The sequence below is a fragment of the Ciona robusta genome, chromosome 2 (assembly GCF_009617815.1).
Source record: "Ciona robusta chromosome 2, ASM961781v2".
Classification (NCBI taxonomy): Eukaryota; Metazoa; Chordata; class Ascidiacea; order Phlebobranchia; family Cionidae; genus Ciona; species Ciona robusta.
In genome coordinates, this window is record NC_143236.1 from 2,783,390 (window position 1) to 2,808,920 (window position 25,531).

Sequence of the window (25,531 nt, forward strand, 5' to 3'; positions counted from 1 at the left end):
CTCTATAGGAGTCATAAGGGTAAGGTTTTATAATCCTTTGAATTTTCCTTGTTTACTACCAAATGGGACGAGAAAATAGAATGAAAAAACGTGCCTTCTTCCCCCACTTGTAATACCAGCAGCCAAAATATTACGACCCGTCCCAAAGGGAAAATTACATCCCTAAGCAAATAATTGACAAAGCTAGAGATCGATGCGACAGAAAACCAATAAGTACCAGAAATGCGTCAGAAAATGCACGGCGACGACGTTTCTGCATGTTGCGGGGACATAATACGCCATGATAAGCATCATAAGCCTGTCCGGTCATGTGCATCCGACAGTGAACGGAGCAACAGCATTGTTTCGGACTTAATTGAAAAACCGAATCCATGTTGCTTGATTTTACAACTCTACGGTGAATAAGCGGGGATAATAATTATGAAATATTAAACAGTTTTTATTCTGACGCAACGGACGGTCTTCGGCCATGTCACGTTTATGGCTTCGTAAACCAAACCGTGTTTGTTGAATTTTTTATTAAACAATTGCAGTCGGATGATAGTGGCACTATCAAACGTAAACTCTATACTAGCCAGGATTGGGCCTTTAAATATGTCACATCGTATAACCATGCACATTGAAACATCTTGTAAATTCAACTAAGCTTTTCAATTCCAACACCAACGGTGAACGATAAAGGATCCCAGGTAAGCCAGGATTTACACACATATATATATACAATCTAATCTAATAGGAAGGCTTGTCCTTTTAATATCTTCGGGTTTGTTTAGCTAGTAGAGAGAAGCAAACTTACAAAACAAATACAGATGCTTGACATATACAGTTGTGCAAGCAGATCTTCTTGTTTGCAGTCCAACCCATTGTTTTGCGAGGAATTTTCGATTCTGGTTGTTGACATTTTACAAAAAATAAAAACAATGTTGAAAGTGGTGCACTCATAGTACACATTCACCACAAATAACTAAATGTTCAAATATCTGATCTAAAGTGCGGCACCGTACAGCAAGTCAGCAACTACTTAAGTTCTAAAATCTAAATAGTGGAATATCTGAATTATCAGTTGTATTTTGCAGAATTTCTTTTTGTTGATCAATGACAATGATAGAGCATAATACTAAACGAGATGAAACTTTTTGGCAGTGTTATGAATTATGTGCAACTAGTGTCACTTCTTGCGTGGTTTCGATTTCTTCGTAGAAGCAGCAGCACTACTTGTTGCTTTCTTTGCTCGTGGTTTTGGAGCTGCTTTCTTTTTAGATTGCTGCATATGTGGATGTGACAATGTTAAAATAAAAATAACTAATGTCACATCTTTGAAAAGGTTATTTCGTCTGCAATATTTTACCATGGCAGAGTGGTTGGAAAGCTCATCACTAAATCAGAGGAAACTGTGTTTTGTACTGTCAGCATTCTAGATGTGTCCCTGGACAAGACACCTAACAATTTCTCCAAGCAAGTGAATGTATATGACTTACTTTATCTTTGCGTGGCCGGAAACGACACTCGTTATAACACGGACGTTTATACACCTCGTGCCAGCTTACGAGTTGCCATGTATGTTACTTCGTAGGTGATTATTTTTTAGATTTTTTCATATTTTTTATGTATGGCCGATAATTTAGAAAACCCATTAGTGACCACTAACCGTCTTGCCCAAGGACATATACGCCCACAATGGTAGCAAGTAGTCACTAATGGGATGTTAAAATAGTCAGCCACAAAAATCAACCACACATAGATGATTTTGATGAATATAAAATAGGATGTTCCTGTTATAACAACTGATGTTACACGATACACACCCTATGACAGATACTGATCTTCATTCATTCACAAATAATCTAAGGAATTAACAAAAGCACATGGTCAAAGGTGTATGAAGAATATGAATCATTAACGTCACCTTAATCATCCCATCTGCTCCCATGTCTTCTTCCTCCTCACTTTCATTAATAAGTTGTGAATTTCCTTCCTCATCTAATTCATCTGAACCATACAAAACATAGAATCATAAAAATGGATTTTTACAACGACCCATGTTAATCTAATCGAACAGACCCAACTACTACCAAGAGTAACAACTTAATTTCATGAAATAAATTTGCATTATTGCTTGACTGTAAAAAAAGTATCAATAAAAATAACAATCTTATATTCTCTTTTTGTTGAGTTGATTAAAAAGCAAAACCTTTTAACAATAATATAGGATTGGATTAAAATGATTTGGGTTATCAATAGTTTCCCACCTTCAGCAACTACTTTGCGTTTCTTCTTGGCAGCAGTTGCAGACGTTACTGCATACGGTATCATGTGACTTTCTTTGTTGTATAATCTTGTGAAAGCTGCCTTTACTTTGGAATCAACCTGTTCAACATATTTTGTTGTGGTTGATTCATGAGGCATTTTTAACAATATTCATTTAACAAAAATTTAGAACACATTTTATCTGTACTGTACCCCTTTCTTATTAAACTAAGTAAACCATAAATTCTGATCTGCTTAACTCATGAATGATCAACAAGCTCAAAACGTCTGCCTGTCTAGTGCTATTTTAATCTAGAAACAACACTTTCTGAGTCCGTTCACAAGTAACCACATTCTATAAGCCTGTCATCTCTGTCTGTCTGTTTATTGACAATGTTAACCTAACCACTTATAAGGAAGAATAAACTAACATGGAACATGACAGCCTTACACTAGATAGTGGATTTGGTTTGCCCTGGAATTGACCAATCTCCATAATACTGTCAAAATCCTCCCTAGTGAGGTCATAATCATCCAATAACTTTGTTATGCGATGAATTTCATTTGAACCGGTTTGCGATTGCTCCTGTAGAGGGCGGTATAGATGCCATCTCAGATAACTGAAAGCAAAAAGTGCCAGTTTTTTAAAATCTATCAATTAAATGAAGACAAGTTAGGTCAAGCAACACTTAGCAAAAAAATATGTAAATATATACGATTTTAGCATTTGCTAAAGAATTATTAAACAATCAGAAGCATATTCCTAAACTGTTGCTTGCCTATGATGTTTAAATGTCAGTAAAATAACAGCTTTCTAGAAGAATCTTTTACAATTACAAAGAAAGCAACAGTTTATATAAAGACCATTTTTCTACTTCTACATTCAGTATTATTTTATTTCTATGTGCGAGATCAAATTTTTTATTACTAGAATAGTTAAGATAAAAGTTTATGTTATGTGAGTTTATGTTATGTGGGTTTATGTTATGACATTTTTTTTATAAAATTGCCATAACATTTCTAAATAAAATAATTACCAATTATTAAATATTTTAATAATAATACTTGCACAATAATAATAATGCGCATAATAATATTAGCTAACATTTCTTACAACTACATTTTAAAGACACTGGCTTATCACTTCTATGCATATGAAGAAACAGGAGAAAATAGTTGTTACCAAGTTAAACCTTACGTTAAAACATCCAGGTTGAGAGTTTCTTCTTGTGCTCCTCCTGTTACCAATGAAGAGTGGAACTTTAACTCTTGTAAAAGACGATGATTCTTGCCTGAATAAGCGGTAAATGGTTTGATTACTAATGTAACACACTACCAAATGGGGAAAAAAGAAAGAAAACAAAAAAGTCCTATCCCACAACACATATCCAACCCTACTGCATACTAAAAATATATAAATAAAAAATCTTAAATAATCAGTATCACCTGTGGTTGAAAGTTTGCCAAAGAAAGATGGAAAGTTGATCATCCCATGCATTGAACCATTCATGATGGTGGTTGGTAGGACAGTTGACATCATGCCAAGGGTTGGAAGTAACGACCATGATTGACTGCTACGCATGGTGGATTCAATGAGGTCACTTGTTGCAAGGCAATCTGCTGCTTTGCTTAACAAATGCAAATGCTTCTTCGTATCACCTGGTAAAATACAAAATGAATTTCTAATTTATTTTTAATTTAGAATTAAATGGAAAAAAAAACGATTTGAAAAGTTTAAAATTAGATACGAATTGATTTGCAATCTTTAGAGAGAAAAATTGGTAACAAGGTAACAACTATAAAAGGCATGATTAATTAAGTTAATTTCATAACTTATATTCCATCAGTTATTGATGAAATACTTTAATAAGCACACAGACTTTTACATTCAACTTCCCAGAAGTGAAGTTGGCCCATTATAAACACATAGGCAACATAATATTAATATTTTGACGGCAAAAATAATCCTAGTTTCCCAAAAAACAGCTTAATTAAGTTTTTCCTAAAAAATGAGTCTCTAGCCACTAATGCTAACTCTCACCCACCCTTAGCAGCAAAGGGATGAATATGAAGATAATTATCTTGAATAAACTTCGGAATCATCGAATAATCCATGAAGAACAAAGAACTTTTGTCGATGATTGAAAGAGAAGATGATTCAGATAAAAGCTGAGATTAAAAGTTAAGAAAGTTTGATTTTTGCTACTTTTCTATTCCATTGTAACAACAAGTGTAATTTTTAATGCGTTTAAAAGAATTTATTTAGAATTTTTATTATGCATTTTAACTTTTATTTAGTAATAAATACATCTTTAAAAAACGTAAATTAATGGTCTGTTTTCAAGCAAATGGGGTTTAAAACGTATAAAAAATATTTCAAAAAAATTTTTTTGTCAAATGCATGTATAAAAGTGTCACTAAATTGGGCAAAATATCTGTTTAAGTAAATTATCATGGTAAAATTAAAACTGGAGTTACCTTTCTTGCAATTTCGAATATCCCTAAATTAACATCCTTGTGTGTGTTGTCTGCATGCTTCTTTGCATCATCATAAGTTAATGACTTACCACTCGCTTTTAACATGTTCAGGTTATGAAGAACCTGTTTTATGTGAAAATATCATTAGCCCACCATGATGCAATGGGAACATGTCATGATTATGAAAGGATGATTAGGATATTATAATTAACTAAATATATAGATTGAGAACTTTGGGTAGCAAGGTGGGGTGGAGAGAATTTTCTGAATTGTATTAAACAGTAAACATGGCAACCTTTAACCATTAAGTTAGATTTGTTTCATAGAAACATGCTACTAGTTATCTCTGCCCACCTTATGTTTAATAAAGTATGCCATCAAGTATTATAAGTCTGGAAATATTGCGTAATTATGAGAAGATTTCTTACACTGAAACAGAAAATGATTAAAATGCAAACATAGTTATGAAATTGATTATTTACCCCACTCACAATGAATTCTGTCGTCAAGATATATCAAGATGAACAAACAATATTCAAACAAAAATTCTCCATCCAAGTTAGAAAACACCTCCCACTCCACTAACCTGTCGAACATCCTGGTTACATCCTCGGATAATCGCTTGCACAGATGGAGGATCAACTTTGAGTCGTTCCTTGTGACAAATGCTCATCACTGCTCCCGTGATCTGCTCAACACGTGGACGCTGAAACCTCAGATCGAAGCAGTGGTTCGTGAGCGATCGCATCTTTGGAGTTGATCTGATGTAAAAGAAAATAGTTTTCGGTGTTCTGTTGGTTAAAATTATGGCTACAATAATGCAACCTACCTATCATTACACATGCATATGATTGGTATCTTAGTTTGTTTAATAAGTTGAATAAGTTCCTGCATTCCCCCCCTGTCTTCATTACCAGCCATCCCATCAACTTCATCCATTAGCATCACATGGTCTGTTTGGGTTTGACATTTGCCACTCTGAAAAAAACATAATACCAAAAATATTAATTACATATTAGTTAACTATATTTCGATTAAAACCAAAGTAACAAACAAACGATTCGATTGTTGGATTTAGTTGTTATTTATATTTTCAGCATTTCTACAAAAGTTCAAAGATTAATTTTAAACCCAAAATTGATACTTTTTAAACTAGCCCATACCAATATACTCCTATCCTCTCATTTTTTCCTAAAATACAACTTGTAGTTTACTAAAATAGGCAATTCAAAACAAACTTGTACATGCTCATTTTAATCAAATTATTGATAATATATAATTACTTTTAATTATTACCTTTGAGCCAAAGATTTCCGAGATACTCGTATTTTGAAGTGACGTGCTAACATCTTCTTGTAAAGTTCGTTTACTACGTTGGTCACTTGCATTTAGTTCAATGAAAGAAAATCCCAATTCCTAAAAAAATACAACAAACTAAAATGTTATACTGAGACATCATTACAACTTTATTAACTCCTTAAAAAAAATATTAAAATAGTTCAGAAATGATTTATATACCTACTAACAGAATTTAAAACCCTTAATTTATTACAACTTCAAATTGATTAACTTTTCTTTTGCTTTTTATGCCAAAAATAATTGTTTTGCAGTATATCGGGTAGATTGATACCAACTTTTAAAATTCTAAAACCTACTTGGCAAGCCAATGTAGCTGTTGTAGTTTTACCAACACCAGGTGGTCCAGAGAGCAGTGCGGCTTTAAAACCCACCCCTGTTGGGTCACCACCTCCCCACTGATTTGTTTTCGGCTTCGGTTTTGACTTCCCAGTTGCTGTTCTGTTGTTTGAGTGCCAGTTTCTCAACCACTGCAATAATTTGTTCATATTGCTACTTGCCCCTTGCTGGCCAATTATCTGTTTAATCGTTTTAGGTTTGTACTTGTCAACCCACATCAATTGGTGGGTGTTGCTACCAGCAACAAGCTTTTGGGATGCGGGCAAAGATGACAACGACTCTTGGGAGTCAGCTGAGGTTTGGCTCGTCTGACTGGACGACATTTCGATTTTGGGTGGTTTGGGACTTTTCTTGGGTTGCGTGGATGGTAACTTTGTGATACTGAGGATAAAACAGAAAAAAATGTGAAGTGCTTTGTATAGGAAAATAATTTTTACCAGATTGTGCTTGATTAATCAATGCAACAATTTTAAAAGGATTTTATTAAAATGAGTTGGGTTGCGGTTTGTGTATTCCTAACCATGTTTTGGGAAAAAATAACCATGTACACATTAAAAAAACTGCCTTAAATTTTTACCTTTCTTTTTTTATGGCAGTTTCTGCCTTTGGACTTTTCTTTGTCTTTACAGGACTCTCATAGACATCATATTTTGATTTTTTCCCCTTTAAAGTTCGGATCAGGTCAAGAAATTCATCTTCTTCAATTATTTTCGTCTTGTGCTGCTTTGCCTGGAATAATAATAAAAAACAAATTTATATATAATTTAGCATGTTTAAAAATGTTAAAATATATCAACTTACCTTGTTTAACTTTGATTCTCCAGCATCTGTTCCAGTTATCAAGTAAGAAGTTCGGCCACTAACAGCGCTCACAACTTTACCACCGTATCTTTCCACAAGTGATTTGATCTCCTCACGACTGAGTGATTCCTGCACTCCAGTGATAACGAAACTAAGTCCTTCCATGCAGTTCTTTTCACCCTGGTGAAAAAAAAACTGTAATTGGTAGAAATGTATAAATGATTCGTATGGTGTAGTACAATAAGCCACACATAATATACAACTACAAACAAAGTGTTTTTACTAATTGATAGTAATTCTTTAGAAAAGTCATTTTGAGCGCAACTACAATACATGGTTAACTAAAACTACCTTTGGAATTTCTTTTGATCCTGGATTTGGAGGTCCACCTCTATTTTGCCACTGCTTATATTTCATAAATCGTTCTTTTTTAGCACTTGACTGTTCAGTTTCTGTCAAAGCAGTTTTTTTCTCTGGTGTCACCTTTTTAGGAGTTAGTTTTGTCTCGGAAGTTTTTCGTGATTTGACTTCTTCTGGTTCTTTAACCATTTTATTCACTTTTGTTTTCACAGTTTTACTTTCTGAAGGTTCCTCTTTAATCTGTTTACTTTTATCAGAAGAAGTTTTTTTGGGTTGACTTTTTCTTAATTTTGATTCTGTTTTTATATCAACATCATTCATTCTTGCACTCGCAGCCTTAGCAAGTTTACTTGCAACAGTTGATCCACCTAAAATAACAAGCACCAAAATAAGGTAGGATCATGAGAAACTCAACTTATTTATCCTTATGCATCAAGGCAGCAACAGTCTTTATAATATCACTGGGTTTGAACAACTTGTTGCCCGAAGAAACATATGAACACAAACACAAAATGATGACAGCATACGACCTCGAACCCATACCCTCTGGTTTAGTAAACAAGCGTGCTACAAAGGGGTTTTAAAAACAATTTTACAAATGATTTCTGTACATAGTGCATGTTTGGCAAGACCATTAACCATAACTGTTAACCCTAACTCTAACCAAAGGATTTCTAAAAACAAAATAAATGTAAGAAAACTCTTGGAGCAAATTATTCTAAAACCTGTTGGCTGTTTTTAGTAACCAGAATAATTATCACCACACACGTTGTTACCTTTTATTTGTTCATTAACCTCCTTGGGAAGAACATCTTCAAGATCATCAAATGCATCAACTGGCTCCTAACAAAAAAGAAATGTTAAGCTGTTGTAATTATAATGAAGGACAAAGGTATATTTTTAGGTTTATAACAAAAGCATAAATTTTACCTAAAATGACAAAGCAAACAAAACAAAATGGGAATTAAGTATAAAAAACAGGATGGGTAAATTACTTAATCAATAGCAGAAGCTAGACAGAAGTGTCTTGCTTTTCATACCAGCTTAAATTATATATATTTAGTCAATTTCTTACTTTTTTAGGAAGTTTGTTCTTGCTCTCTGCTTTCCCATCAGAATTCTTTCGCTTTTGAATTCGACTTTTTTCAGGAGTTGGTTTGAAATTACCAAAAAAACTTGATGGAGTGGTTTCTTTCAAGTTTACATTCACTTCTTTGATTGTCCGCTTTTTACGACGAACTTTTTTCGTCTTTGAGCTTTCATCCTCTGATATAAAAAAGTTAAATAGATATGTAGTTATTAATAAGTTTAACAGATCTAAATTTAAAGGAAATTTAACAACTTAAACCACTGGTTTTATATAGGCATGCCGAGTATAATACGACACCTGCTATTTATCAAAATAATAAAGTGAACCTCAATATATATATTTTACTAATTCTGTCATAAAAAAGCTTGATACCAATTTACTGCTGTACAACCACTGATCTAGGTCTAAAACTAAACAAGTAACTGTTTTTATTCAGTCCATTGTGCATCAGTGAATGTATGATGTCTGATGCCTCCTATTGGGGATCTTGGGTTCATCCGAGAGGCCACTTAATGGCAATTACCTAACATTTTTAAGAGCTATTCATTTGTAATAGGTAACTTAAGTTAGATATATAGAAAAACAATAAATATCTATATAGTAAGGTGGGGGAAGATAGGACACCTTTAGCACATAATATCCAAGTATCCCGATCTTGTTTTAAACAATTAACAATGGTCCAGAAGCCGTGAGGATATAGTTTTATAATTCTTTGAATGTTCTTTGTTTACGACCAAATGGGGCGAGAAAATAGAACGAAAAGGTGTCCCATCTTCCCCCACCCTACTATATGATTAAAACATCAGAAAAACAATATATATAATTGAAAGTCACCATATTTACCCGAGTCAGGAATAATATCAGATGAATTAAGTTGTTTTCTTACTTTAGTAGGAAGAGGATTTTCATCTGAACTGTCTGTGTGTAAAATGACTTTTCATGCATGAGGGTCTAGGTTTATGTTTTTTTATTATTACATAAAAAATAAGAAAGGTGTGTCTAAAATATAACAGTTTCTGACATATTGTTGTTCATAGAAAACCCACTATTTATTGCCTAGAATTCCTAACAATCTGTATGCAAGCAACCATATTACCAGGAATATTTTAATACAAAACTTGTCACTAACAGAACAACAATTCCCTAAACTGCTATTAAAGTATTGTATAACTACTTCTTTATTAAATACCTAAAAAAAAAAGTCTAGTCAATCCATTTAGAGAAAATAGCATGAGGTTTTCCTTATTACATTACAAAGAATCCCTCTAAAATGTAAGTGAGCACAGTGTGTACGAGGTCACATTAAAAACTTAATGGACTGTACATAATGCACGAACTGCGGTACACACAATGTACACCGGGCCCACTGACATTTCAAAGGTACAGCAATACAAAAAATCTCCAATGTTCAAAAATGCCATATGACCGCAGTCTCGAACCATGTCCATTTATTGTCTTCCAAAATAAAAAATTTTACATAAAAATTTGCTACACAGCTTTCATACAACTTTGTGAAACATTGTATACCTGAATCGAACAACACTCCCTTCTTTATTTTCTTCTTTGGTTTCTTCTTTGATTTCTCCTCTTCGCTTGAAACGGATGACTTTGATTTGCTTCCTGAACCAAAGAAACTACGGATATCCTAAAATATAAAAAAATTGCGATACCTTGTATATATATAATTTTTTATGAGAAATTACCATTTTATATCTCCTAGATCAATGCAGCAGGATGTATGTGTGCCTATTGCTCTAAATAAAAGATTTATATTATTAAAACAAACTAGTTTAACATATGTTATTACTTGTACCACTGCTTAGGCGTTGCATTTTAACATTCTACATTGAATGATGACAAATTAAAATTAATGTAACTTTAATAACTGTTTGTTTTAGATATGGTGAACACGAAGCAGGTAGAAGTGAGGAAAAAAAAGTTAAAAACATGGCTACTTCTTACTTCTATATACCACTATCATGTTCTGGTTTTTGTATTATTATAGTGGGGAAAAAGATTCTAAATTATCTGAGTGATTTCGCCTTAATCGAATGAAATCTGCAGATATTAAGTGCTGGAGCACAACGTAAAACAATGCTAGTGTTTTTCCCAGTAAGGCAAAATAAATAGTGTGGAAATTTCCCGCGAAATTCATTACCCTATAGCTCCAACTACCGGTAGTGATCTTTGCGTTTATGATCACTCTTTCTCGCGTGGGGAAACAGAAAACAAGTTTGAGTTTTTTATGAAAACTGCTAACCATGGACTAGTTTGGTTAACGAACGATGTATTAGGTACTTGTGCAAAACTATTCCCTGTCCAGCTTATCTTTGAATCCAATTTGTATGTTGATACTATTAGTTTTTTCACATGCGTGTGCAACTCTGGAACGACTTGAGAGAGTCACAGTAGGGCAAGTTAGGCAACCTTGTTATTCGTAGAAATTCGACTATTCAAATGGTCCAGGCTCCTCGTGAACCTCATTTATCCTGCCGACTGCCGTTTACTATTTATAACAAACTAGATTACATTCAAATTTGTATATTTTCAGATAGATTTAGTGAATTTTCAACGGCCATTGCGAATACAAGAACAAAGATACGCGAAAATGATAAAAATGAATCAGTCTAGAAGTAAAACGCAAAACAAACCTGTTTAAAATACATAAAATCATAGTAAACGAACAAACCAAGAACAAATCAAAAGTTACAGAATAGATTAGGTAGCGGCTGCATTTGTTACTCGTGCGGAGTGAACCGCTGAAGTGCAAGGTCATGCCAAGGTGACGATGTGAATAGAAAAAAAAACAGGATAGAAGTGGTTTAAATCCAGTCATCCTCGAGGAATGAAGCAGGTAGTACTCTCATGATGTCATCCAAAACCGCATCCGTTGTAAAATAAATAAGAAATGAACGAAGAACGTATGTAACTACCCAACCAAGGGAAGCAGGTCACGATAATGGCTTAGAAAGTTACAAGTTTGTGCCCACCACTACCTCTAGTGGTTTAAATCCTGGCCTGCCATGACGCAGCTGCTCCACAGTGAAATTACGTCTAAAAAACAACATTTTCGTTCACATTTTTTGTTCATCGTTAGATGTCGGAAACGTATATGTCTAACAAAATATCATGAATGGCAATATGTCTACCTTACCAAACCAATAACATAGCTTGCTAATAACTTTTGAGCATACGTAATTCCAAGTTTAATTTAGTACAAACCTAACAACTTATTGTAGATGAATTAATGACGCTAGGTCTTCCATAACAACAAGTGGTTCGTGCTGTCTTCTCTTCCAGCTGCCTCGCTTGCTGAGTTCATCCGGAAGTCTTCGTATCTAATCCAAACATTAGTTTGTTAAATAACAGCATTATACTAAGTAAACCAATCTTAGCAATAATTTAACTTGTGCGGAGCTGTATGTGAAATGTTACGAAGTGATTAAGCTACAACAGGTAACTGTGATATAGCAGTCTGGTAATTGAGACAACAAACAGCAAATACTATCAGCTGCGTACATTTTATAATTAGAATATGGTAAGTAACATACCCGTCTCCTCCGCTGATGATGATCGTGTTTGACCGGGTTTGGCTGGATGTAGATGCAGATGAGGATCGCCGCTTCGTCGATGATGATCTTCGTGATCCTAAACACAGGTCAAGCATTAAACACTAAAGTTGGTTTGTTATTATATGCTTTATTACCTCTTTGCGGGGGGGTTTCCTTTTCCATGACATCTACTGACGTAATGAAGCGCACGTGACCGGTGTGGCCATACGTCAGACCCTGTGGTATAATTGGTAGCGAAAGGGAAGAAGTGTTGGCTGTAACGCTCGGTAGCGCCAACGTGAGGACGACTCCAGCGCTCGTGCCTACCCACAAGAGGTCCTTACATACAAGTAAAGAAGTGATGCGAAGACACGCAGCCTTATGTTGTCGGATGATGGCGTCGGAACCTGTGTTACAATAAGATCAAATAAAAACAATTCATGCCAATACATAAAAAATATGGCAATTTAAAAAACATTAAAGTATAAATTAAAAGCGCAGACTTTATGCCAAACACAGGGTGCACAGAACAACTTACTCGCAAGCATCTTGCTAACAGGATGCGAGACATCCACCTCTGCCAACAGGTCGTGAGTAACACTGTGAAAAAGCTTGATTTGCGATCTTCGATCGAGGGCGACCCAGACTCCATAACCAGAAGAGACCATGCAGAAGATCTGAATCATTGTGTGAATTTTGTTGTATTAAAATACAGTGCGTCATATTCTATTTAAAACAATACACTCCGTCGTCAGCAACAATATACAAAAGCGCATTGTTATTTCGTATAATATCAGTTGAGATTAAATACACAGTAGCTCCAGTGGCGCAATCGGTTAGCGCGCCGTACTTATATAACAGTATCGGAGACATGCGGAGGTTGTGAGTTCGAGCCTCACCTGGAGCACTATTTTAACGACCTTTTATAAAATATAGCTTACTTGTCGCTTGCTGTCTTGGCTTACTGCGAAGAACGACTTTACGTTGTGAGTTTTCATATCAAGTATCATGATTTGGTTTTGACAACCACACCACAATTCCTTTTCGTTTACAACCAACATTCTTGTTATCGGGTTCGGGGAAGTACCTAGTACATCAGCGAAAAACGTTATTAAAAACATATATCAAATTAATACTGTGTCCCTAAACTTGCGCTTTATATGAAACCATCCAATTAAACGTTGTCACTTATTTTTCAATGGTTTTAATTATCTAAAGATCAATTTTGTACAATGTGCATAAAGATAATGGTTGCATAAAGGTCTCTTATCAGGCAATATAGCACAGCTTATATTTTATATGAGTGAGTATAAAATTAAGACTTTGTTCCAAGTTTGCACATCACGGCACATAATATTAGTCATCTCGATATTAAATATAAAATTGTAGTTCAAACCCACCAAGTGAAATGCTCTTTTTGTTGTCGAAGTCCCAGTGACCAGTCGCTTTATCACGAAAATATATGATGAGATCTCCGTTGCTCAAAGCTACGTATACCTGCAACACAAGATTCCATTAAAACTTGGGTCTCGGTGCATAGATAACATCTCTCTATCGATGCGTTACGCAGGTGGTGCGGAATACAACAAGATAGACATGTACGAGCAAAAATTGATTAAATTCTTGAAAACAAGAAGTTAATTTATCACTTTCCGCTAAGAGGTAGGTTGCTGGTTTGATTGACGTGTTGGGTGTCTGTGTCTGGTCGGCTTCCGTAAAAGGGAACGTTTAAACCGATGAAGTGTAAGAAAGTTTCTGATATTGACTTACCTGACCATCCCGATGCAGAATGCATTGGACCGATGCGTTGTGGTTCAAATGTACGCACTGTTTGTTGCCTTTGATGGCTTCAACGGTGGAGTACACTTTGATTCTACGTGGAAGGAAAGAAGGTTTAAGGTATTACGAAGCGGTAATCTGCTACGCGGTTAATTTGTTGAGACCAAATGGTTTCTGTCACGTAAGAAGCGTTGCAATTAGGTGAATCACAATCTGATACAGCTCTGCGGTGATCTATCATCGTCATCGTCCGCTTATTACGAAGCAAGATAACACCGGTTGTATCCGGTTTGGGTGGGATGGAATTCAGTCTTGCGTGGTTAGATAGATGAAAATCTTTAAATGATCGTAAGTATAATCATGATTGACACGCCCGCAATCGCCGTAGAGTGGATTGGGATTTTCTCTAAGCAGTTGATAAATTGCAAACGGAGATTCTGTAAGCTCCAGTGGCGCAATCGGTTAGCGCGCCGTACTTATATAACAGTATCGGAGACATGCGGAGGTTGTGAGTTCGAGCCTCACCTGGAGCACGTTTTTATTTAACTAAACAACAACCTTAAGATCGAAATTAAGTTTTGGCCATCTACACTATACAAAAAAACTTTAAATATAAAGTATTTCTTTTCAGCATATATATCAGCACTTACTTTCCGTCTTCAGTGCCCAACCACATGGAACCATGGTTGGACAACATCTTGCTACCCATGCTGTTCTTCCCAGCTAAAGGTGGATGTTTTGTCATAGAAGATGTGCTGTCACTCAAGAGATCTTCCAAGCTCCCATGGAGCGTCGAACCATCACTGTCCTTCTTGAACGCACCACTGCCCAGCAGTGCATGCATGAGTGAGTTTGTGGGTGCACGTGACCCGTGATCGCCAAGGAGACTGCCGTCATTCGTTGACAGAGAAATATCTAAATTGTAAAATTAACAAGTTTAATATTTTCAATATTTCATCTATATAAAAAAGAGAGCTTCGTTAATTTACGTGCTGAAATGTCGATAATTAAAAACCTAAACACCTCTCTCTACTTTTGATATAATGAGATAACCAGTTTAATTTATTTGAAACTTTAGTCATATAGATTATGAGTGGTGTTTATGAATACATCGACCCAAGCACCTTTTCTCAATGTGTTTGCTTGGTGCGCGTGAAACAACTGACAAACAACCGCCAGACGTGTAAACAAATGTCTGAACAAGGTTAGATTATCCGAAATATTGCAAACAACGTCTGAAGCAGTTATCGTGCAGCTGCGAGTTCGGAATTCATCGCATTCCGGTGGCGAAGTGAAGAGAAAGAAACTACCGGTGGCGAGAAGAGCACCACTAATTCACCAAACGTACAAGATCTTAGCAAGATTATAATGCTTCCACGACAAAACGATAGTTTACGCTTCTGGGCATTCACTGAACAAGGTGATATGAGACAGAAAAACTTAGACCTAGAATTTCCACGATGGTATTGCTACAGGCAGTATGAAAATATCGCGCAAGCATATGTGTATTGTATATGATCGCACACATCAAACTTTTGCATTTGTCATAGTTAACTTAAACGTCAATCGACACAATCTATAAAACCGATTATCAATAATGTTCGCTGACTTCGAAATAATATAATAAAATCCCATTAAAAACAGTTTTAGGCTGTTTTAAACTGTAAGAAAACATTTCATTAAATTATTCGGAATAATTCGGATATAACTATTCGGAATAATTCGGATACAACTATTCGGCATAATTATGACACAATTATTCGGAATATTTGGAAACAACTCCAACAATATTCTGCTGCTCCCCAAAGACTGGTGAGGTATTTTGATTTTGGTCGTAGTTTACCTGATTCTTCATCCGATGGAACAAAAGCAGGAGGTTCCCCAAACCCGAATCCTTTTGGAAGGAAAGCGCTCGGAAGAAGTGGACTCATTATGGGAAGAATGATCTCTTCATCTGGAGGATAGGAAGTGGAAGAAAAGAACAAGGCGTGACGAAAGTGGAAATGAACAAAATTGGAAAAGAATTTATTTGATATTCTTGATTTAATAAAAAAAATGATTCGAAATAAAGAATATATTTTTTTGATTGGAAATAAAGCATTTACAATACTATAATTAAAAAAATTCAAATTAAGATTTGTTTAAGTAACGTATTACATTAGTGTGTTGCAACGGTTTAATGCAGACTCATGTCAATTCTGTTTAGTGTGATGCTACTAATCCTGGATTAATGTTTAGTTTGTTCTGGTTCATGCTATGCGGAAATTCTATAACGGTCGACATGCCGCGCTAGTGTTGCCAATTTTAGATTTTCATTCACACTCCTTGGGTTACTTAAAAAGCACGAAGATAAAAGATGCAACACTGTTGTGGTGTAACGGTAAGAACTGAGGTATGTGGCCCTATTACTGTGTGATAGGTTGAAAACCTATGTTTTTTCTAAAGCGTTGTTGTTTCTCAATGTACTTAAGCGAGAACTACAGCTACAGCTTAATAGTTGTTTGTTGTTACTGATGGAACTTTTAAATGTCGCTGTGTTTTGTTTGATGTTGATGTTAACTCTTTAAAGATTATGTTATTGTTTAAAGTTTGTTTTACTGTTGAAAGACTTTGAACTAATAACCAATATACCTGCGAAAGAAAAGAAACAAAAAGCAGAAACAAGGACGCCAGCAGTGGCTTCACACAAAGTTATAAAGAAAAGCCGAGAAAGCTAACCAATGTAACATGCCAAATAACCCATGCTGAAAATAGAAATAAAAAACACAGATAAGTTACCGGAGGAATGAATCGACCACGAAGTACGTTCTTTGGTCGACTGCCCTGTACGTGCGTGGAAAAGTTAACTAGGTGTGGCAACTTACTGATATACACGGCCCAATATCTATCCTCGTAGACGCCCGTGCGCGGTGTACAACAAGTGTCACGAATAAAAGCGACACACCCCAGACTTAATCTTGTGTGGTCTGCAGTGTGTACACAAGCAATGGCGCACAACCAAATCGAAACCAAGCGGACGAACTGCTTGTAGTTTGAATCGGACGCTTACCGAAGTTTGACATGCTGTTGTTCGTACTGTACGGGCTCATACTGTAACTGCTGTAGTTGCTGTTGGTGCTGAAAGGGCTTGTGTTATCCTCGTCTGAATCATCGCTGGAAAGAAAATACTTGGTTAGAATTACTCATCTTAGTATTCACGCACAAATACGGTAAACTTGTGGAAATAGGGTCTGATAGCAACCTTTACAGTTTAAACCACTGCATAGCTCATTCGTCCGGTCATGCACCGCACAACAATACAAAACATATTGATTTATGCACATTCAAAGGCCTGCAAAGAGCTATGCGTTTGCGGTAAGGGTGTAAACCATATACGTGTAAGCCAAACGAATATTGCTTTAAAAATACTAAAGTATTCGTTAAAATACATCAGTGATCAGGCGAAAACCAAATAGAGAAGAAATGCAAGGTGAATACCGCGAAAGCTGCCAAGGGCTAGGTGAAACTGGGGTAAGATAGCAGCGTTAATACCGCTTGTTGTGGACCGGGAATCGTGACAGGAAGACGGGAAGTAAAGGTCATTCGGTCCCGCAGAAGCAAACATTTGGGCTCGGTGCACTTTGTCGCGGGCATGTTTGTTTTGTGAGCCCAAAGTCTTTCCTGCGGTTTGTGATAATTGCGCGAAAGGAAACACTTCGGTCTTTCGAGCAACAAGCAACTTATCTTTGGCGATGAAATGCCACGCGTCGAATGTTTTGTGCAGCATTACTTACGTATCGTCCCATGCGATGATCTTGTGGGCGGGGTTACTGTGGGTCGATGATCTTCTACGACCGTGGGGTAAGTGAATGAGGGGGGCCTTGGAAATGTCGTTGACGAACGTGTTGGTGGGAACTAGTTTTCTATCCCACGTCGGTACCTGAGAAAGAAGGTTTGTCGTTGAAATCATGGTGTTATAACTCTTGGATTGTGTAACTGGCCTACTTTTATCAAATATCAGTAAATTACATTAGAAATAGTTCTCGTTACTAAGTTATCGGAAAACGTTTTAAGGAGAATAAAACACCGCTTATACATAACACAAATTTATCTCGAGTGTTTTTTATGTTAGAATGTTACGCCACCTGAATAAATTGCTAGTTTAAAATCAGTTTAGGATTTAAGGCTTCCATGGTTCAGTGAACTCCATGCAGGTTTAAGACTTTGAATATACATAAGCTTTGCTCGACGAATGTAATCGCCAAATAACATGTTATTAACCGTAAACACGGGCCTGGTTGTAGCTGTACATGCCGCCTATCCTAGGCTATTACGTAAGCGAAAATTTTCTTCTAGCGTCTATACAACGAGAGACAAGCGAAAAAAAGTGTGTATTGTTTCGTAACCTAAGCCTCTGTGACGTAAATCGCGGCCGGGCCAGTTGCAGATAAGATTTTAATGCAGCGTGAATTACCGCATACTTTTACCGCTCGGTGTCGCTACGGAGAACTACAACGTTTTAAGTAGAAAAGTTCTATTTATACCTATACAGCACAAATTAAACTATATAGTAAAGTGGGAGAAGATGGGACACCTTTAGCACATAATATCCAGATATCCTGATCGTGTTTTAAACAATTAACAACGGTCTTTCGGAGTCATGAGCATACGGTTTAATAATTCTTTAAATGTTCTTTGTTTACTACCAAATGTGACGAGAAAATAGAATGAAAAGGTGTCCCATCTTCCCCCATCCTACTATATAATGTTAAGGATTTAATAATGGGACCAACTACTAAAACATCGTTAATTCGCCCTCCACCTTACTTATTTTAGTTTTTAGAGAAAGCCAATAGCAACACTATCTGTACGCACAAGTAGCAAAATGCTTGTACTAATTTGGTAACCCTTTTCAGCCGTTGGAAACGGTAGCTTATCAGTATGTTTTGTCACCAGTAAACCTAACGACACTTAAAGGGAACTATTTACAAAATTTTCTCTCGTGCGGTTTGTGTTTAAACGCATCAAGACAAACGAGTTGGTAATCCAGATTTTCTCCACTTTACATTGCTGTTGTTTTAGATTTTAGTGAAATCGTAGGTAACGTTCTTATGTATGGGAAAACTTCATGTTCCAGTAATACAGTAATATATGGTTGGTATTTGGTTTAGTAGCCGCTTTTAATGCTGTCGTATTTTCTAAGTTTTATTCTTTTCGTTGTTTTAATTAATTTGATCTTTGTTATCAAACAGATAAACAAATGATTGTTTAATGTTAGGGTAAACAAATACACCCTTTTTGCATGGTAAAAAGTTAATGCGAATAGCGATTCGCATTAACTCGTCATATGATAACTCGCTTACCGCGTTATTTTGCATGGTCATTGGTTTATGCGCGTATCAACTAAAAACTGTAAAAATAATACCCGAAAAATATTAGGCTCTCAAAAGTGAAACTGCACTATACTTTTCTTTACTCGCATAATGCGAGTAACAACCAACCTTCTACAGCAAATGACACGCTTATGACGTTATGCGTGTTAACTTTGTTTTTGCGAGTAAATATATGCGAGTACTTAAGCGCATAAAAGTGACCATGCAAAAAGGGTAATATATACATTTGTCATGATTAAAGGTGACTTTAAAATTAGGTTACAGATAAAATGTTTTATAGTATACAGTGACTTATAAGTTGCATTCATTCATAATGTTAGCAATTGCCCTACTGGCTAATTCAAGAATTACATTATGGCTAATATTAACAGTAGCAGAAAACAGTGACTTACTTGAGCGATACAGCAGATTTTTGAGTTGCAAACTGTTATTGACTTCGTTGGAAGGGTCTCAGGTTCAATACTGAGGAAGCAAATCTGCGGAAGAGTTTCCGGGTTTAGCAAGTGCCGGATATTTGAGAGGCTTGGTTTCGTAAGGTTTGTTCCGACAGGTGGGTTATTACATGTTACAGGAAGTTAAACAGGAAGACGAGATATTCAATAGTTGTTTTTACGGTCGGGTTAGGCCATGAAATGTAACGGCAAGTTATCAGGAAAGTCGACAAAGGATGTTAACGTAAGGTGGAGATACTTCAGGAATCTCGTATGTTCCTGTTGGTAAACTTAATGATAAATCATCTAAACTTGATGTTTTACTATCAAAGTGAAGGTGTTTGTAATTATGGTCGTGCCATTTTTGTTTAGCTGTAGTAAAAACCATCATTAGCACTTGCGCAGTCTATTTTATTTAGTTTTGGTTGTGATGAACGTCCGGATTTCCATAATTGTTACACATAATTTGGGATTGCGTAACTCGGAATTATAGTTGTACTACATCATAGGAGTGTACCTGTCCAACGTATCCGTCAGTGTTGCAAACCCATACCTCCCTTGTACCAGGAGACGTGTCAACGTTAGGCGCCGCGCATGAAAACTGCATTCCATTGCGCGTTTTGCTGATGGGAATTGCCTTCATAAACGTCGGGTCCCACCGGCTCTTTTGGGGGTCTGGAAAAAATAGAGTGTTGTTTTAAAAAGATACTGCCTACCTTCGCGTTCCGTGTAAACAAAAATATTTAAACGCGTTAATTTCTCTAAGACCCGATGTTTAAATTTACTTGCTCCTTGACGTTTATTTTATGACATCTATAATTGAGTAATCGATATGTTGATAAAGAAAGCATACGTATTATAAACACCAAAGCAAAAGAAACATAACACCACAACTCTCACGAGATAAACAAAAACAAATTGATTGGTATCTAACTATTAAGACAGCAATATAGCTGTATGGTGTTTTGGTTGACCTTCTTGAAAATACGTCTTTTTCGGATTAATCCGAATTAATCCGAAACGACGGCGCAGCTTATTACAAGAAGCAAAGTTCTCATGTCTCAATCAATTTGTTTGTTTCTCTTAGGCTTCGCTTTAATGCTAAAAGCCATCGACATTGGCAGCGTGGCGCTCTATCATAATATCCCATTAGTTTCGGTAATTAGGACATACGACGAAAGGAACCACCGACCCGTAAACTTTCTCTGGTGATCTGCGGTTCAATTTAACGGCGCCACTGCGCTATATTTCTCGGTGTGTATTAAATTCCCATAAAATTTCTTCCCCAGTTTATTTATCTGCCGTCGCCAAGGCAAACTTGGCCGAATTCAATCAACAAATGGCGCCCAGCGCGAGTCGCGTAATTGACAACATTTTCCGGTTGCAGTGTTGACCAACTTACTGAAATTTTTCTTTGCGTTCCAGAAAAGAACTTCGAACTGAGTCTTGTTGTCTTCGCTCTGAAACTCGAATTGAAACATCTTCATACCATCCCTGAGACGTAACAAAAATAAAGCGATAAACAACTCAAAATTTCACGCAAACTTTGCAGAAATTGCAGAAATTTAATTGTAACTTGTTAGGTACAAAACATTGGCGCAAAAAGTAGAAAAGCACTTACGGGGTTGATATTCCAATTTCTAACCGTCCTGGTAGACCAACCCCGTGCATCGTCATCTGTTGTTTCTCAATTATTTTCTGGCTGGTTTGACTCAACAAATCTTTCACCGCTTCATCCAGTAACTACATGGAATGACAAACGGTTGGTTGGAACATAAACGGAATGCGCGGCGGAATGTTAAACGCTTTGAGGCATGTGTTGTATTTTTTATACAATGTTGCAACAACCGATTTAACATGCTTTATGTGGAATATATGGCTAGTGGCAAATATGAACCTTTAAAAGTGAATTATAGTGGGGTGGAGAAATATGGGACACCTTTAACACATAATTTCTAAATACCCTGATCGTGTTTTAACAACTAACAACGGTCTGTGGAAGTCGTAAGGAAACGGTTTCATAATCCTTTGAATGTTCTTTGTTTACTATTAAATGGAAAGAGAAAACAAAATGAAAAGGTGTCCCATCTCCCCACACCCTACTATACAACATTATATGAAACAATAAAGCCATTCTGTAGTCTTAGCAAATGCAACGCGTTTGTGAAATACACCATTAAAATGATTCACTAAAAATTGTTTACGGAACAAACCAGATGGCTGGTTGATAAATCAGATGCAAGTTTTTCCATTTGTATCAATAGATCATGGTCGCATCTTAATTGTTGCAGCTGTTTTTCGGTGACTTGGCGGTTTGGACCAGTACTGCCTGTAAGATTTAAATAAAAAACATTGAAATAACGGCTCATTGCGTAAAATAGAAAAAATCGAGTTAAAAAAACGGGAATGTTTAGCGATCTACGTTTAAAATAATCCGCTTATATTTACCTTGTTTTGCTGAGCTATTTTAACAGTGGTTTAAAACTTTTTACACCACCGACGCTAAAGGTGTCCCCACCCTAATAAATATGTTGTGTATATTTGTAAATCGAGTGGATTCGACTAAGTAATAGGCGCACTGATAGTTTTGTTGTTTATTTCAATAACTTCAGTGCTTTGAATTCGCTTTCCTGGACGTTACATAATTTTACCGCTACTGGCAAAACTCTCGTCGTATATATGTTTACGTTGTATCGTTTCGCGGTTGTATCAAATTCGCATTGCTCGGTTGGTTGCGACGCTCTCGGCTGCTTCTAATCTTCTGTAAAAGAGCAACCGCTTCGAAGCATTAACGGAGTCGAGCACTTTCCTATGTAATCTGGAGGGGGTGCAAAACAAACAACAAGCGCCGAAGAATGTTGCCCGCCCAATCTGCACGCGTTCGGACGTGACGATTGCTTTGCAGAAAGACTATATAACATTATATATCTGCGACGAATGGATATGGCTGTAAAGCATATTTTTTTCGGACGATTTAGTGTTTTTTTTCGGGGAAAAATGCAGTTGAAGCAGAGTTAAAGCGATGAAATCATATAAACTGTAACCAAAGGTTCAGCGATTTTTCAATCTCTTTGCATCAGGAAAATCAATAATAAAATCACAGCTGTCACCTTTATTGGTTTAATTTATAAATAGACTACTTGATTTGGTACTAGCTAATTAAATGTAATTGCAAACATTTTTTGGTACTGTATAAACGAGGGGGCGAATAAAGATCATTTTAAAACGCTGTCTGTGTGTTTAAAAAGTACCTTTTAACGCACCTGCTAAATTTAATAACGTATTTTTTTAATAAAAACAAGGAAGTAGTTTGCGTGTATTTCTAAGTCACCGAATAATCATGTACTGCAAACTGTAATTATGGCGATCGTCAATTTGGTTTGACGTGAATTGACAGCGACTGTACAGTTAAGCTCAGGCCGCGGCACTCCGGCTAAGATGTTTATAGCGAATCTCTCATGTGTTGGTGTCAGTCAATATAATTAGACGTGGGTATGCAAAGAGGACACCTGACACCAAGCCGCCTAAGCCTTATGATGCCACAGTGAGTTAAAACGCGGCACTCGAGTTGGTTTGTCAACTAACCACGTTTAAAAACGTTTCTTTTGTTGTTTTTCATGTGTGGAAAACTCGTTCATGAAAGTTTTAGAACATTATAATTTGTGGAACGCAATATGAGTTGAGTCTAAGAAGAACCATAAGTGTGCGGTTCGTTCATTAACACACACATATACGTAAACTTGAAAACAATATTCTGCCAGCGGACTCGGGAAAACCCAAGTCGTGAGCAACAATATGCTGGTATTTGAAAACAATTTACCAGACATGTGTTCTTGAACAATAAAACATAATTTATTGGACGTATTTTTAAATTGTTGGTCATATGAAACAAATCATATGAAAATTGCCTTTCAAGGTTTATTAAAGCATTTTACATACATTCCCCAGGTTAGCTCATACCCGTTTAAAGTTATTTTATTCAATTCAGCAATTTACCTTTCAGCAGTTCAACGTCTTCCAATGGGAACTTCCAAAGAAATTTGTATTTGCTCGTAAAATCCACCATGATCCTATCAGTTGTCATGGACCATCTAGAATGTTTTTATAATTGCGTGATCAATTTTAATTGCTTATGGATTTTTCTGTCAGATTTTGATTTCTGAATTAGTTGCAATCGAAGAGAAAAAATAACCGCTGGCCTGAATAACAAAGTCAGGCGTACGGAATGCCGAATACATAATTTATAACATCAGGCTCATAACTTGACATTGATTGGGTGACTTTTTAACAGGATATATTGTCAACTTGGTACGTCAGATAAGACCAATGTCATTATTGGCGAAATGACTTTTTGATATACGCCAAAGTTAAGCCTCAGCAACAGCTCAGTGTGTTCCTGCATAACTTAATAATGAGCCCAGACAAGCTGTCGCTGGGAAAGGTCAAGGTGGCAGTCGTGCATGTTCGCTGTAATCGCACAAAATCAGCCTTTGACGCCTTGCTGCTACGATCGGTGTTAAAAAGCAACAGAATCTTGCACCAATTGTGGTTAAAGTGGTTGTTGCTGGTTTGTGCAGCGTGGCTGGTGTACCCTCCACAATGAATGTTTATAAACGTATCGTGTCGTGTGGGAATGCTGGTATAAGTACCACTCACTGCTGTATATCAGTTGTCAACCCATCTTTTTACGCAAAGTCACTAGACAATTATCTAATTTACTTTAAACAATATCTCAAATGCCAAAGCACAACGCATATGTGCATTTTCATCGCATGGAGTGTATCTATCAATAAATACAACGGGTATGCGGGAACTGGCTGGCTGCCCAAAACAGCTTTGCTAAATCGAATCAACCGTGATAGTTTCGAGCAAGCGGCTTTTTGCGATAACCGATGTTTAGGTTTATTGTGGAATGCGTCAGCGAGTTAAGATGATAAGACGAGCGGATGGTGTTTCTCAAGATGGCGGCCGAGTACACCTGACAAGATAATACAAACGGCTAAGAAAACAGCGATGGTGGGTACGCAAGTTCGGTATAATAAGACGAACGGGCGAAATGTCATCGACAACCGTTGTTGAGGACAGATGGCGTTCGATAAGAATGAAGTACGATGTGGGTACCTTCGCGTGGCAAGGTCGGGCGCAAGTGCGCTAGGAGCATTAACCGCATATGTCGGATCGATTGCTTCGGGGTAAAATAAACTTAGCGGAATTCTTAAACAAGATTTGGTAGCCGCTGTACCCCCAACAGCGAAGACACCAGCTATAAATAACTGAGATTTCCGCATCATTGCAAGCTTTGTGTATTCGTTTACGTAATTCACTTACAAGTTCATGGAGCTACGACGAAGAGAACCTGTTCTTCCCTTCTTGGACGTCGTACACATCAACAAGTCATTGAAGAGCCACAGACTTCTGTCTTTCTTGTTGCCGGATTTCTATCCAATGCAAATGTTAGATTTCCATGTTAACATTAGAACTAGGGAAAACCTGATACAGTGTGACCAAATTTGTATTTCTAATTTATTCTTAACTGTATTTTGTTTTTTAAATTTAAATGCAAAGATAAGCATATGATTTATATTAAGCTGTACCAGTAAGCTCTATTTATATATATAGAACTCGATCGGTTCTGCAAAGTTGAGAGTAATTACTCACTAGCTCTATGCAAATATCTTGCCGAAGGAACCGACGCTTTGTAATCCCAGATATCTGAAAAATGAAATG

At 36.4% G+C, this 25,531-nt stretch overlaps 2 protein-coding genes and 2 non-coding genes across 7 annotated transcripts in view; 2 read left to right on the plus strand and 2 right to left on the minus strand.

Moving 5' to 3' along the window:
- Positions 1–1,048: 1,048 nt before the first annotated feature.
- Positions 1,049–10,779, minus strand: LOC149740099 (replication factor C subunit 1-like). Its single transcript, XM_089872555.1, has 20 exons — positions 10,375–10,779; positions 10,199–10,316; positions 9,515–9,589; positions 8,657–8,847; positions 8,358–8,424; positions 7,573–7,949; positions 7,222–7,401; positions 6,998–7,149; positions 6,381–6,801; positions 6,022–6,141; positions 5,555–5,703; positions 5,312–5,486; positions 4,726–4,848; positions 4,293–4,416; positions 3,694–3,906; positions 3,446–3,539; positions 2,699–2,867; positions 2,250–2,367; positions 1,907–1,989; positions 1,049–1,264 (listed from the first exon to the last, which is right to left on the minus strand). Exons 1-20 carry the CDS (start codon positions 10,375–10,377, stop codon positions 1,169–1,171), a joined length of 3,048 nt encoding a protein of 1,015 aa, XP_089728681.1. The 5' UTR covers positions 10,378–10,779; the 3' UTR covers positions 1,049–1,168.
- A 417-nt stretch (positions 10,780–11,196) lies between these two features.
- Positions 11,197–25,531, minus strand: part of LOC149740100 (rho guanine nucleotide exchange factor 17-like) — a 30,000-nt gene continuing 15,665 nt past the window's right edge. For 2 of the 4 annotated variants that reach the window (XM_089872545.1, XM_089872547.1), the window contains 21 exons: positions 25,463–25,516; positions 25,133–25,242; positions 23,801–23,895; positions 22,018–22,133; positions 21,426–21,547; positions 21,207–21,298; positions 20,322–20,479; positions 19,766–19,849; positions 17,775–17,920; positions 17,051–17,154; positions 16,780–16,824; positions 15,845–15,955; positions 14,652–14,916; positions 13,993–14,095; positions 13,623–13,719; positions 13,164–13,309; positions 12,761–12,899; positions 12,378–12,629; positions 12,223–12,319; positions 11,894–12,009; positions 11,197–11,725 (listed from right to left, as the gene is read on the minus strand). In XM_089872545.1, the coding sequence (XP_089728671.1) occupies positions 11,925–12,009; positions 12,223–12,319; positions 12,378–12,629; positions 12,761–12,899; positions 13,164–13,309; positions 13,623–13,719; positions 13,993–14,095; positions 14,652–14,916; positions 15,845–15,955; positions 16,780–16,824; positions 17,051–17,154; positions 17,775–17,920; positions 19,766–19,849; positions 20,322–20,479; positions 21,207–21,298; positions 21,426–21,547; positions 22,018–22,133; positions 23,801–23,895; positions 25,133–25,242; positions 25,463–25,516 (2,421 nt within the window). In that variant the 3' untranslated portion in view covers positions 11,197–11,725; positions 11,894–11,924. The remainder of the gene's footprint in view (positions 11,726–11,893; positions 12,010–12,222; positions 12,320–12,377; positions 12,630–12,760; positions 12,900–13,163; positions 13,310–13,622; positions 13,720–13,992; positions 14,096–14,651; positions 14,917–15,844; positions 15,956–16,779; positions 16,825–17,050; positions 17,155–17,774; positions 17,921–19,765; positions 19,850–20,321; positions 20,480–21,206; positions 21,299–21,425; positions 21,548–22,017; positions 22,134–23,800; positions 23,896–25,132; positions 25,243–25,462; positions 25,517–25,531) is intronic. The other 2 variants (XM_089872546.1, XM_089872548.1) reach the window with 2 other exon arrangements.
- Trnai-uau (transfer RNA isoleucine (anticodon UAU)) lies at positions 13,040–13,129 on the plus strand. Its single transcript is given in 2 exon segments — positions 13,040–13,077; positions 13,094–13,129. It is a non-coding gene; the product is annotated as a tRNA-Ile (tRNA).
- On the plus strand, positions 14,445–14,534 carry Trnai-uau (transfer RNA isoleucine (anticodon UAU)). Its single transcript is given in 2 exon segments — positions 14,445–14,482; positions 14,499–14,534. It is a non-coding gene; the product is annotated as a tRNA-Ile (tRNA).

Bases quoted from the DNA above. Each gene is read 5' to 3' on its own strand.
- LOC149740099 (XM_089872555.1), bottom strand. The intron at 8,425-8,656 runs GTAAGAAATTGA...CTTTTTTGTTAG, and splicing joins AGAACAAACTTCCTAAAAAA to GAGCCAGTTGATGCATTTGA. The intron at 2,868-3,445 runs GTAAGGTTTAAC...TTTTGCTTTCAG, and splicing joins CTCAACCTGGATGTTTTAAC to TTATCTGAGATGGCATCTAT.